A 15,176-nucleotide genomic window follows, 5' to 3' on the forward strand; every position below is an offset into this window, starting at 1 on the left:
CCAAACAATAGCCCGTGAGACGATATGAGCACGTAAGTCAACGGGTCATGCCAAGTTGTGCTACGGGTGGACCACTTATTAATACACATTATCATCATATTCAAAATATTCTGCTCATATGAACTATTATTAAGGTCTGGAAAGGGAACAAAAATGACAACTAATACCTATAATGAAAAATGCGGTCAAAGAGAAAAAGTACATACTATTCATAATAAAAAGGGGCCGTTGATCGGATCATGTTAGTGGAAGCAACATACTAGTCCTACATATCGATGGCTTTTTTCAGTTGCCAAAGAGATTAATATGATCAACTTTGGACAGCTATTAAAGAAAATTGAGTACTTAAAAGCAATAGTATGATTTGTTAATTTATTGGTTTTGATCTTTTGGAAAAATCAAAGCTTCATAATGGAAGACCAAACTTCACTATTATAAAAGTCAGAGTCAATAGCTACGGTCTTGATCACATGGTACACTCCTTGCTATTTGGGCTACTATTAAAAGTTTTTGTGGTGTTGAATGGTTATTCATTTGCTATTAACTCCTCCGTTTAAGAATTAGAGGAAGTTGACTAATATGTAAATTTGATGACCAACTTCTTATTATCAATTAATTTTAGGACAGAATATTATTAGATTTGTAGGCAGTCAATTCTGCTTTTGTGTCGGTTACGTAGCCTACAAAGGCCAATAAATTAATTAACATTGAAAATTAGTACCATAAGAATTTGAGACTCAGAGTATCGAAACTTCCAGTGTTTCTTTATGGATAAGTGCTATCTATCTTCCATACTTTCATGCCCTACAATTATTATTGTATTGAAAATGATACAGTAAAAATGGTCATCTACCTCTTTGTTCGATTTTCTTCGCAAGTTGCAAGTGCGTATTCCATGAATAATTTTAATATTTAAGGAGGCTGTTCTTGATTGATTATGTTGCGATGAAAATGAATTCTAATTACTGCAACAAAATTATGCTTGTACATTCATTATATAATTAGGTAGTGGGCCGTAATTATGGTGCTGTTAAATGAGAATTTTGTCAAGACTATTATTGCTAACTAATTTTAGTTTAGTGATTAATTATTAGCCTTCCCTTTTAACCATTAATGTCACTTTCTTTGGGTTATAAAATTGTTCTTAGTGGATCATAAACTTCACTTTTCAAGGATCAACTATCAAATTCACATTGTTTAAATTTTCGAGCCGAAAAAGTTATTAAACTAAAGCTAAAGCTACTTAAAAGTAATGTAAATTGATATTTGAGGCCCCTTAATTTACGGGATCTTATGCGATTGGACACTTTGTATATGTGCTTTCTCCTCTCCATAAAATATACTAAAATAATATTTAGTACTTCATAATCTTTTGGGATGTACTTCATAAAATATACAAGAATTTTGGTGTACGAGTTTGTACCAAATGCAAGCCTTGATCATTTCTTGTTTGGTATGCTTCATTTCTACTACCATTATTCAGTTTATACATTTGGGCATTGGCTCTTGTTATGCTGCATTGTCAGGATCAAAAGATTTACATATTACATGCTTGTCAATTCTAGTACACAAAAAAATTTGGATTGGGATGTACGCAAAATGATTATCAGTAGCATTACTCGAGGACTCCTTTACCTGCATGAGGACTCTCGGCTTAGAATAATTCATCGTGACCTTAAATCTGGCAATATACTTCTCGATGCTGAAATGAATTCTAAGATTGCTGACTTTGGCTTGGCTAAGCTCTTTTTGGTGGATGAAACTCATGCCGATGCTAGCAAAATCGCCGGTACATAGTAAGTGACATCAATATTCCTGAATCATATATTAAAACACCTCCATAATCTATATTGCTATCATATAGTGTATAGGATAATCTATTTGGCACAAGGGGTGTTCAATGGGCCGGATACGGGCCAAGTGAGGCTTATTTAAATATGGGCCGGATTGGATAAGGGTCTTTTAAACGCTTTAAATGGGCCGAGCTTTGAAATCCCAGTCTGGTCCAATCCAGCCCGTTTTTATTAATAAATATTATAATAATCCCTATTGATCAATTTGTAATAATAAAAATTAAATTGTAGAAATATTAATAATTTCCATGGGTATTGTCATTTACAATAATTAAATTATTCATCAATTATGTTATTTATGCTATTTATAAAGGCCCGTTTTCGGCCTGGTCCATTTCAATCCGGTCCATTTCAGTGATTAGTAGAATTATAAATTTGTCTGAATGAGGTTTATCCCAAGCAAATTATTAAAATCAAAATCTATAAACCTGCAGAAAGTAATTTTCACGAGTGGACAAAGCTTTACATTTTAATAGCAGAAATAGCACACTCCCCCACCTTGCTAAATTTTCTGAATAAGCTACATGTCATTGCCTAGTACATAACATTTAGGCTCCAAGAACCCTGTTGATAAAGTTCTTTGTGTCTTTTTTAAACACCGTGAAAAACTTAAAGGGTGAATGGGTGATACAGCATTCATAATTTGATACAAGCATATTGTCAATTATTCTCACTGTTGTAATCAAAGGACCGAATACAGTAGAATAAATAGTCTACACAAATCTATAAACCATTCTGTTTTCAATGCTTCTTCCTCCTGGCATACGTATATTTGATTGTGGGCTTGGGCCTTTCCATGATACTCACATCTCAAGAAAGTTCAAAGTCAGAAATCCAAGCAACAATATTAATAAATAGTCTACATAAATACAATGTCAAAGCAGTCGCAAGTCCTGCTAAGTATTAAAATAGCAACTTTAGCACGGGGACAGTGTGTAACATAAGAGGAATGAGTAGTGAGAGAAGTGTGTTGTTGAAAGTGCAATTACATAGTTATCTTGGGTATGCTCAGTTCCTCACTACTTGAAGACTGAGTATTACATAAGCTTGATCCTCAAACAGCTATCAATATATCAGTGTCTTTCTTTCATCCTTATCTTTTTTTTTCATCCCATATATTTCCAAAGGGGTCCTTGAGGGTGTGCGAGGTGATCGACTGCACAGGGCCCCTCTTTTTCCGTATATGAAAAAGTTAATTAAAAGAAGAAATATGTATTGTTAAGTTTATTAATAATATATTTACTATAAATAAGGCGCAATATAAAAGTTTTGCCTAGAGCCACCAAATTTTTTAAAACGGCTTTGTAATAAATAATATCCCAAATCATTTATTATTTGGTTTAGCTCGTTTTGTTCCATCAAACAATATAACACAAAACTAGCCACAGAAGCAAGAAGCCAGCAAGGAAACATGTTTACCTCATTACAAGAGGAGCTCTCAAATAGGATTAACAACAAGATAATTAATTCATCTTCTCAAGTTCATAATTACTCCGACATAAAAGATATTATGGTTCAAACCCTAGGATATGTTATATACGCTATCATGTACTTTACAGAACGTTTTCGTCCTTGATATGGTACAAGGGGAACTTTACCTGTGAGCGCATGCTTAAAAGTGTCGTAAAAAGTATTTGAACCGAAAATAAGTTCCATCGTCTAGGTAGGACTTCTGTCACAGTAACCTCATTTACTGTTGCAGTTAGATTGATCTGAGGCAAATTCTCCTGTGAAGGAACATTCAGTAACATGGGGCTTTGTGTGAAGTACGCGGGTTGTGCAGGCTTTTCGAGAGCCATCGAGAAACTACTTAGCATAAGAGAAACAGAAGACATAGTAGGTCTTTCTGACATGTTATTCTGAACAGAGTAAGCCTATGTGTATGCATCTCTCAATTTCAGCTCTTGATGCAACAGATAGTGCAGGGTCTACGACACTCCAAGCATCACCTTCTGTCCATTTCTTCCATGCCTACGGAATCAACACCCGCACTGTCAGTTAAAAAAGTTTCGATTTGTGAAGTAATTAGAAGAAAGGATCACACTTACAAAAGCAAGTAGATTTTCCGAGTTTTCTCCGATTTTGGTATTAATGTTTTGTCCGCTTACAATCTCTAGCACAAGCACTCCAAAGCTATAAACATCCGACTTAAGTGAAACCTGACCTTGGCTCAAATACTCGGGCGGCATATATCCCCTGCAAAAAGCCTATAGGTGAGATTACAGTGTCACATGATTCGCTAATCACCTAGCAAATCGCGAATCGGAAAAAAGTGAATTAGGGTTAGTTTTAGGCTATTTTTGAACCATTTGGAGCGAATCACGAATCCAAAAGGCGAACTAACTAGCAAATTATGTTTCACTGGGTGTGAAACTTTTATCAATTTATTATGTGCAAGTTCTTGAGATGCTTGTTATTGATACGAAACTTACTGGGTACCAACTACATTTTTTGTCATAGTTTGAGACTGATCAAACTTAAACAACTTCGAGGTGCCAAAATCTGCAATCTTAGGAATGAAATCTGCGTCTAGTAATACATTAGCAGCTTTAAGATCACGATGAATGATACGCAATCTAGAATCTTCGTGGAGGTAGAGGAGTCCTCTGGCAACACCATTGATGATTTTGTAACGCGTATCCCAGAGCAGCGAGCCATGGTGCAGCTTCGGATCTGTGTTTTATGCATATCCTTAGACGTTTTGGAAAACCAAAGAATATCGAAAATCTCGGGACTATTAGTATTTAGTACTAACCAAAGAGGTGGTTGTCAAGGCTTTTATTGATCACAAACTCATATATAAGAAGCATTTCTTCCTCCTCCATACAAAATCCTAGAAGCTTCACAAGATTCTTATGATGAAGCTTAGCAAGGGTTGATATTTCAGTATTGAACTGGATATCTCCCAATAATGCATTCCTTTCAAGCTAAGCAATATTCAGAGAACCCAAAAGCCTTTTTGTTGTTGAGACAGACTGTAGGCAGAGTAGCAGCTGAGTCACGGACACATGACCGGCATGTATCGATGGATTTATCGGACCTGCATAGAGCCATGGCTTCGACTTTGTAGGGTTCATGGCCTGCAGTGAAGTTGTAATAGCCATAATTGATTCGAGTATCCGAGGACATGGAATTCAAAGCTGTTTTGAGGTTATTTTCATATGGACTAGGAGTTGTGTAATTGCCACCACATATATGGTAGATGAAATCAATTTGAGCACAAGATTTTGGGATCAATAAAATGAGTTGAAGTACTAAGAACAAGAATAAGGGTAACTTTGTTAGTTCCATGATCCTTGTTGTCATTTGGATGGAAGGATTGAAAAGGAGTAGACATAATAGGAGCCACATTTGGTGGATTTTGGGGTATTAAAAAGAGGCGCTTACCTACAGAAATGATTTATTCTCTTTTACGTGTCTTTTCCCTTACACGTTGAGTTTTCTCTAGACTACCCAAAATAAAGAAAATAAAAAGAAAAAAGAAATGAAGAAAGGGTGTTTAGAAAACATCAATTTTCTATTATTTAATATTATCATCAATTAAGTATTCAATTCCAAGATTCAGACTTTGTATCAGTTACGGCAAGTATCGATTTTTACAAATAAGCTATTGAGTTTGATTCTCGTTGTCCCCTCTCTTAGCCATTCCCTTCTCTTCACTCAGCTCATCTTGTAGGCAAAAGATAACTATTTGTCCTATTTTCTAGACTTGAGCAAAATTTGTGTTCCTAGTACACAATGAAAGATTATAAAGTGACTGGGTCAAGCAAAAGCTACATCCAATTACATCACTTAGGTATTCAACTACTCACTTTGTTCCTTTGAATTTACTACTGAAATTTATTTTTTTACTACTGAAATTTATTTTTTGACAGAGAAGTACTTCATCTATTACGAAATTAATGCCTAGGAAAAGTCATTTGGCTTAATTGACATTTCACCATATATTTTGGCTTTAATATGTAGGAGACTAGGAGTGTAGGACCAATATGCTACATTCATGTCTTAACAATAATTCCACAAGATGCTTCATCAATGCTCTTGTTGAAGGAAAAACAAAAATCATGGGTCCAAAGCTCAAAATTTCCAATTTCCATGACTGATGAGGAAAGGCAAGAGCCAAGAAGATATTTTCTTGAATCAAATGTATGTCTAACTCAGAAGTTACTATGCAAGGTTATCCACAAAAGAGACAATTTTATCGGCTTAACCATTAGTTTAGGCTTTTGGTTGAGTTGGTGATAGGTCGTTTTACTACCAAAAATAATTCCTAATTCACCTAACTAGTATAGTTGGGAAAGTAGGGTCGAACCACTGTGGGAGGACAAATAAAGTCACAATTTGAACCAAGTTCACTATTGCTAACGATCAAATGTTGGATTTTTGTTTATCTAAGTAGAACGCAAAAACGAGAGATGAATAGAATTCAATACTTAAAAACCTAGGGCTAAAAGGATTCACTATGCATCGATCATGATTTATGAACAACAATTGGGATAGGAATGAATATAGGCGAAGGAAGATGTTGCTCTCGCAAACAAATTCGACAATCAAACAATAAAACAAGCTATCGCGATTAAGGCTTAATTGTTCAAAGAAGGAAATTGTTCACTCAAACTCGCAACTCTCGCTTATAGAGTTGAGCGAATAAAACTTGCAAATTGGCCAAACATGCAATCAATCTAAAACCCATCAATTGAATCGCCTAGACAAACCAAATTTAAATCCTAAAATCAAACAAGACTCATGACCTTTTGCATAGTTTCACCAAACCCTAGAAATAAAACTACTCACTAAGCATATTAAAACTAACTAGAGATTCAACAATTAAATTCATGGAGGAAATCAAATTCAAATTTAATGGAGAAGCAAACATTCAAAAATAATAATGATAAACAAGAACAAGAGATTGGAATTGAAACTAATACCTTCAATATAATTAGAATTACAATGTTCAAGTGTTGATTAACAATCCCCCATGACAAGTAATATGAGAAATCCTTGACACCAAACCCTCAAAAACAGAGAAAAAAAACTCTCCTGGAAATTCCCCTCAAAAGCTATTTATATCCTCCTCCAAAGAGATCGGAGGATACGGGCAGTTACTAAAAAAATAACTGCAGGACCCGGCCGGGTATGTGGAAACCCGGGCGGGCGCGAGGCATAACTAAATCTCAAAGATCAAAAAGTTTCTAAGTTCATGAGTAAACCCGGCCGGGTACGCAGCAGAGCATTTTAATCTTCAATGGAAGCCTGGCCGGGTATGTGGAAACCCACCCGGGTATGAGAGGCTCACCCGGCCGGGTATGTGAAAACCCGGCCGGGTATGTGAAAACCCGGCCGGGTATGTGAAAACCCGGCCGGGTATGTGAAAACCCGGTCGGGTATGAGAGTCTCACCCGGCCGGGTATGTGGAAACCCGGCCGGGTGCGTGTGGCAACTTTTTTCTTCCAAATAGCATCTTCAAATAATTCTAAGTATCAAGTGCAAACCCGGTCGGTTATGTTGAAACCCACTCGGGTATGAGAGGCTCACTCGGCCGGGTATGAGGAAACCCACCCGGGTATGAGACCTGGTCAGCACAAAAATGACCTTTGAGTAGCTTATGACCTTCCAACTTGCAAATCTCGCTCCAAGAGTCGATTCCTGGCATAATTAGAGCTTTGTACCTACAAAATAGATAAGAAACAAACACTCCAACCAAGCATAAAAACCAATAGAAAATTGAGCAAAATACGCGAGAAATGCTATGAAAATACAATGGGGGCATGGTAGAAAATAATATATAAAATACACACATCAGTTGGTTTCTTAACAATGCCGGCTATAGTAAAATATCGAGGTTGTACACTAGTATCCCCCTAACAAGATTGTTTTTAACTCTATAAAATCTTTTCCCATGTTAATATTCACACAAATTGTTGTATGAGACGGTATCACCATGCGACACACCTCATATATATAGGTTAAATAGTCTATCTAATATTACGTATTACGAAAATATGAGCTTTTTGTTTAAGGTTGTCTCATTAAGAAACAATCTCACACAAAAATATCTCGGAATAAAATGGTAGAGTTCAGTTACATCTACTTTTATTGACATAAAATATACCTTTGTCTATTTATGACAATCAAATTCGAGAATCCTCATCATTAAAACCAATGATATTGTAAAAAGAACATTAAGCAAAATTCACTTCACTTAAATTCTACATTTCCAAAAGTAAAAACTTCCAATACAATTACCTAATATCTCAGCTTGTTTTATATGAGATCGTCTTATCATGAGACGAGTTTATATATTTAGTCCATTATTCTAATCGATCACTTTTAGCATTGTAAATGATCACTTTAACACACTAAATTTACATAGACCAGCCAAATAGAGATAATCTCACAATAAAACCGTCTCATTTAAGAATTTACGCTAATTAACTAGGGTGCAACTCGGTAATCGAAATATCATTAATTGAAACAATTGCTGATTTACTACTTGACTCATCAGAAATTGGATAACTCCAATTAGAAAGCATATTAGGTAAACTCTTGCTTTCTGTGTAAAATGCAGGTTGTGATGGAACTTCAAGTCCAACGGAATTGCTACTTAGCATTAAATCAATTGAAGACATTGTTGGTCTATCACTTGGGTTGGCTTGAACACACAATAAACCAATATGTATGCATCTCTGAATCTCGAAACTCGAGCCGGTTGATACTAATGTTGGATCTACTAGGTTATGTGGTGTGCCTTTGATCCAATTTCTCCAAGCCTGAAACAAGAACGATAGAGTATATAATGTATCATAAAGCTACAACCATCAGCGGAATTTGTATTAAATATTAATTCGTTTGTGATAAATAAACTTACAAATTCAAGAAGGGGTTCGTGGTTCTCCTCGTCAGTTTGAAATGAACTTATCTTTTGCCCGCTTATTATCTCCAAGATGAGTACACCAAAACTGTAGACATCGGATTTTACTGATACTTGATGTTGTAGTGCATACTCTGGAGCTATGTATCCTCTACACATAATATGTATTATTTCTTGCTAGGATGAAATATAAACACGTTTTTATAGACAATGGATTTACAAAAAATATTTTCAGTCAAATCAAACATCCTAATTGAAGTCAAAATACTTAATTACTTACAAGGTACCAACAATTTTGCTTGCCAAAATTGCTTGAGTTTGATCAATGTCAAAGAGTCTTGCTATGCCAAAATCCGCAATCTTAGGACAGAAATTTTCATCTAAGAGAATATTTGCTGCTTTAAGGTCATGATGAATGATGTTTAGCCTCGAAGTTTCGTGGAGGTATAGAATCCCTCTTGCTATGCCATTAATAATTTTGTAACGTGTTTCCCACAACATAGATGAACGCTTCAAAGAATCTGCATGCGAATAAATAACAAACAGGATCTCTAAGTAAAAGCAAGAGAAAATTTGTTTCTGTAAATGGTGAAAATAGAACTATTAATAATTCTTTTGCATATTATTATTATTATTATTATTATTATTATTATTATTATTATTATTATTATTATTATTATTATTATTATTATCATCATCAGCAAGGTTAATTTGATATTGAAAATAAAAATAAGTACGCACCAAAAATAAAATTATCAAGGCTTTTATTGGGCACCAACTCATAGATGAGTATCATTTCTTTTCTTTGCAAGCAAAATCCTTCAAGTTTAACCAAATTTCTGTGCCGAAGCCCTGCTAATATAAGAATTTCATTTTTGAATTCTACATCTCCTTGTCCTTTGTTTCGCACAAGCCTCTTTACTGCTATCTCTCGTCCATTAGGAAGCTTACCCTGCAAAGAAAGTTAGAGTTAAATGTTTGGATGATTTATCTCATATCAATAAATTGTTTAAACACTTTATAAGTTATTAGAGTTCTTTCTCCCATTTTCATATGGTTTTTGGGATAATTTTCCTTGGCTTATACAGTGTGTGGGCCCCTTATTTTTCCGATTATATGCTGACATTGGCAATAATTTCTATCCAATTTTGACTTGGCATCAAAGCCGACAGTTCAACCAACTAGGAGTCTAATTGTTTAATACCATATGCGAACTTGACAGAGGTTTGTATGTGAGAGGAGTGTTAGGATGGTTTGTCCCACGTCAATGAACTGTTTACACATTTTAGAAAATTTGAACGAATTAAGCAAAAAATTATAAAAAAATGAAAGGTTTGACCCTGTTTGACCAGGTAAAACCTTTGTTCGTTGTTATTAACAGTGAACAAAAAACTTGACTTTTTTTGACCCGCCTTCTTTGTTCGCTGTTAGTAACAGCGAATAACCCAAACCTCAACTCTGAGAAAAAAGTGCTTACTTTGGAAAATATTTTCTCAGAGTTGAAGTTTGGATTGTTCGCTATTACTAACAGCGAATAAAGAGGGCTGGTAAAAAAAGTCAAGTTCTTTGTTCGCTGTTACTAACAGCGAACAAAGACTTTAATTTTTTACTAGGTCTTCGTAGTAACTGCGAACAAAAGAGATCTGGTCAAATAAGGTCAAGCCTTTATTCGCAATTAGTAACAGCGGTCAGCGAATCAAAGGTTTGACCCTGTTTGACCAGGTAAAATCTTTGTTCACTGTTACTAACAGCGAACAAAAAACTTGACTTTTTTTTTACCCGCCTTCTTTGTTCGCTGTTAGTAACAGCGAGTAACCCAAACCTCAACTCTGGGAAAAAAGTGCTTACTTTGGAAAAATATATTAAAACATTGCTTATTGTTTGACTTTTTTATATTATTTTGCTCATTTAGTTCAAATTTTCCACATCTTACAAGCCATTGAAGCTCTTTCTTCCATTGTTATATGATTTTGGAATGGTATGTCTTGGCTTTTAAAGTGTTTACACCCTATATTTGCTCGATTATATGTTGACATTAAGAGTAATTCCAACATCATCTTAACATATGCATCATTGCCGGCATATGTAAATTTACGGTTAAAAGAAATAATAAATAATTAAAATTTTAACTTATTTCAATTAAAAGTTTAAGCTGATTAACGAATAAGGCGAGACACTACACTAGTTTTTACCTTGTAAACCATGCCAAATCCACCTTCTCCAATCTTGTTATCATCGCAAAAGTTTTGAGTTGCATACTTGATGTTTCCAAGACTATATTGCAAGGATTGGAGGGCCTTCATTTCCTCTTCTGCACTTAGTATATATCAACAATCGAAATAATTTCTTTTTTATATCATTAACAACAATAATATATTAAGGAAAAATCGATATTAATAATTCGACCTTTCATTTATTTGCTGTAAATAATTTCACCTTTGGATATTTTCTAATAATCTAATATTTGTCGTATATATGTCCGAAACATACCATATTACTAATTAATATTAGGGTATGCTGCCAGCAAACTAAGACAAAGGTTATATTAAGGTCAAATATTAGTTTATTAGAAAGTGATCTAAATGTGAGATTATTCACGATGAACAAGCAAAATGTAAATTTATATATATATATTTCATTTAGTTAGATTGAAAGCCTTACTGCTAAATTTCACCATAGTCCGAGGCTTTGTCCGCATCAATTTTTTCCTCCTTAATAAGATGCTAAAGACAAAGATTATAACAAGTATTGCAGAAACACCAATTGAGATGGAAATGGAAATGGCTTTAATATTCCCACGCTTCCGAGTTTTTGACACCAAAAAGTAAAAACAATCAAAATGTCAAAATTTTCATAAACGGTAAAATGTAATATAAACGTAATATATATTATAGTAATAAATGTAATATAAATGCATTAAAACACAAAACAATAAAGAACATAAACGGTAAATAATATTATTAGTGAACCACACGATAAATCTGGATGTAGTTTTTCTGTTTTTCTTATTTGCGTTTGTCATAATATAATATTTGAGACACTTTAGTTTCTAGTCATGTGGTCTTGTGCCTCTAGTCCAAATCATTCTTCTCAATTATTACATATTTTTTATCTTCATTGTATTAGAGCAGATAGAAGAAAACGGTATAGTTAGCATCGTATTTTGTATTTGTGGTTTACGATAGGGTAGGAAATCAAACAATAATATAGATGGAAAAATCTAGACTTGGACCTCCCAGCCTAGGTCATGACTATACTTGTGCAATGAATCGGGGCCTAATAGGGGGCTCAAATCTGACCTTTAAATATGCGAGCTTTAAACGTGTTGGACTTTATGATTTATGATAAATTACTATAATTTTATAGTAATCAATAACCTGATTATAATCGGCGAAACCAAATAATTAAATTGTAAAAGTGCTAATTTCATTAAAAATTAAAAAAAAAATAATAAACAGGCAGAACATATTGTATAATTACACAACACCGTGACCATGAGGAATAAAAAACAACGGTATACTCTTACAAAAAAATTCTGTTACCTGCCGTGATATTACTATTACTGTTATTCGGTATCAGAGCTGATGATTGAGGTGCCGTTAAAGTCACATTAGGCACGTTCCCGACCCCAAAGAACGGTTGAAGTGCATACTGAGCAAAGCAACTAGGATGATCAAATTTCGCTTCAGAAGCTTTAATTGTACGGCTAATACAACATGTTGGAAGATGAACAAGAATATTATTGTCAATACAATCCATACAATTATTCTTATCCAAATCAGGTGTACACTGTACAAGCCCATAAATTTTCTGACCACCCTTTAAACTCATATTTCCATCAGCATATTTCAGGTCAGAATTACCCGAAGCTGCTCGATTTCGAAGCTCACCCATTAAAGCGTACAACGTTGTATTAAAATTATTTACGTCGTTGTCAACATTACCCGGGATAGCAACATACCATGGTGGTGTTTGGTCTTGTACTTGGTCAGAAATAGTTTCATTTGTTATGAATATTGAGCAATATTCACTATACCCAAATGCTTCTTTTTGGTTAGGACAAACATTTGAGAGTAATAGCCAACTGGATGCGTCTTGGAGACACCTACGACATGTTGTGGGCGGGACATCGCCCCGACAAAGGGCTAATGAGCTTACTCTGTCTGGGCGGTGTCCGACAGAGAAGTTATAAAAGCCATTAGTGATTTGAGTGTTTGTTGAGATGAGATGTAGAATTGTGTTTAAGTTTGATTGGTATGTACTGTTGGGAGTGTATGTAGTTTTGCCACACCATTGATCAAGGAATTGGGATTGAGCTAAGGTTAATTTTGGGGTGGAAAGGATTTGGATGATACTAATTGTGAGGATTAAGAAGGTATTGTTTTGCAGATTCATGAATAATCTTTTAGGGAAATGAAATGAGAGAGAGGTGTACAAAGTAGAATATTTCAAGAGGGATAAAAAGTTTTGACTGAAAAGTAATTTATTACTAATAATAATAAAGTGGGCTATTGAGCATAGTGTTGAAATTTCAAAATTCATTGATAGGTATTTAACATATCGTTTAATTAGCATTATTAAGTATTTGAGCTATAAAAATAAGTGGTTAAGATAACGAGAAAATAAGCGTATGGATGGGATTAAAAAAAAATAAGTAAGACCATTATTAAGAAAAAAGAGTATAAAATAAGTAAAATGAACTTCAATGAAAAATGGTGATAATTAAGAGAGACAAAAAATATATCTTTCATGATCAACTTTGGACAGCTATTAAAGAAAATTGAGTACTTAAAAAGCAATAGTATGATTTGTTAATTTATTGGTTTTGATCTTTTGGAAAAATCAAAGCTTCATAATGGAAGACCAAACTTCACTATTATAAAAGTCATAGTCACTAGCTAAGGTCTTGATCAACATGGTATACTCCTAGTAGTGTTAGGATTAGGGATGGCAATTGAGTCCGAATCCGACCCTAGTCCGACTCGATCCGAGGAAAATAATTCGATTCGAGTCCGAGGAAAAAGTTATCCGACTCCAACTCCGACTTCACGATCCGAATCCGAGTTAGAGACGGACCGGAGTTGGACCTTATTAAAAATCCGACACTCCGATCCTGAAGGAAATCCGACTTTGAATTTGACTTTTAATCTAATATTTTGTTTCCTTTAAAACTCTAGACGTGACTAATTCAAGCTCTCTCTCATACTAATTGTAATTTTCAGTTTTGAAAAACTACTTGGTATTTTTATTTAGATCAATCAATCAAAATACGACAAATCAGATCAAGAGAAATAAAATACGCCAAATCAAAATGCGAGAAAATTTTGTTAAATTATAGTATTAGGAATATTTCTCATGTTAAATTTGAATTTAAAGTACATATTTTTTGTTAAATTGTGATTGAAAAATATATTTTGTTAACTTCATATGCTTTAAATCATTAGTACAATATCACAACGATAAAGTTTGATGATAATCCGACTCCATATCCGATTCCGTTGGAGGTCCGAGAGTCCGAGTCGAGGCAAACTTGGAGTATGCATAATCCGACTCCGAGTGGAGGTGGACTAAAAAAGAAAGTTCGACTAAAATCCGGAGCAAAGTCAGAGTATGTATAATCCGAGCCGAGTCCGACCCATTGCCATCCCTAGTTAGGATTATACTTCTATTGTTTTTAGCTATGGTCACCTTGCTATTTGGGCTACTATTGAAAGTTTTTGTGGTGTTGAATGGTTATTCATTTGCTATTAACTCCTCCGTTTAAGAATTAGAGGAAGTTGACTAATATGTAAACTTGATGACCTATCTCTTATTATCAATTGATTTTAGGACAGAATATTATTAGATTTGTAGGCAGTCAACTCTGCTTTTGTTTCGGTTACGTTGCCTACAAAGGCTAATAAATTATTTAACATTGAAAATTAGTACCATAAGAATTTGAGACTCAAAGTATCGAAACTTTCAGTGTTTCTTTATGGATAAGTGCTATTTATCTTCGCCCTTCAATTATTATTGTATTGAAAATGATACCAGTAAAAATGGTCATCTACCTCTTTGTTCGGTTTTCTTCACAAGTTGCAAGTGCGTATTGATGTTGTAGTGTAGATTTAAATTGTTCAACACTATACTACAACATCAATATGTACTTGCAACTTATAAAGAAAGAAATACTAACAAAGAGCTAGATAACCACTTTTACTATTTTGTACTCCTATATAGTTAGAACTTATAGTATATTTTTCGCATCAAACAATTAAAATATCGTCGAAGCTGATGAAGTAAGAAAATATTACTAGCAGCTACGAGTAATTTAATAAGATCAAAACAATACTCTTATCATATACGTATTTTTCGGTTAAGTAGCTATTAGTGGTTTCATAAAGATTACTAGTATGTCCCTTTGGATCTACATTATTTGCAAATGGAGTGTTATTTAGAGAAGGTAAAGTTTT

General features: G+C 34.2%; 2 protein-coding genes and 1 pseudogene across 2 annotated transcripts; all 3 read right to left on the reverse strand.

The window, feature by feature from the left end:
* Nucleotides 1–1,393: 1,393 nt before the first annotated feature.
* LOC130823904 (cysteine-rich receptor-like protein kinase 7) lies at nt 1,394–5,671 on the reverse strand (annotated as a pseudogene).
* LOC130823458 (cysteine-rich receptor-like protein kinase 10) lies at nt 4,776–5,159 on the reverse strand. Its single transcript, XM_057688077.1, has one exon. The coding sequence runs from the start codon at nt 5,157–5,159 to the stop codon at nt 4,776–4,778; it is 384 nt and encodes a 127-aa protein (XP_057544060.1).
* Nucleotides 5,672–6,482: 811 nt separating the features above from the next.
* On the reverse strand, nt 6,483–13,253 carry LOC130823905 (cysteine-rich receptor-like protein kinase 44). Its single transcript, XM_057688734.1, has 6 exons — nt 12,267–13,253; nt 10,917–11,035; nt 9,466–9,676; nt 9,005–9,245; nt 8,722–8,875; nt 6,483–8,623 (listed from the first exon to the last, which is right to left on the reverse strand). Exons 1-6 carry the CDS (start codon nt 13,117–13,119, stop codon nt 8,285–8,287), a joined length of 1,917 nt encoding a protein of 638 aa, XP_057544717.1. The 5' UTR covers nt 13,120–13,253; the 3' UTR covers nt 6,483–8,284.
* Nucleotides 13,254–15,176: the final 1,923 nt, after the last annotated feature.

This window comes from Amaranthus tricolor, chromosome 9 (assembly GCF_026212465.1).
Source record: "Amaranthus tricolor cultivar Red isolate AtriRed21 chromosome 9, ASM2621246v1, whole genome shotgun sequence".
NCBI classification, from domain to species: Eukaryota; Viridiplantae; Streptophyta; class Magnoliopsida; order Caryophyllales; family Amaranthaceae; genus Amaranthus; species Amaranthus tricolor.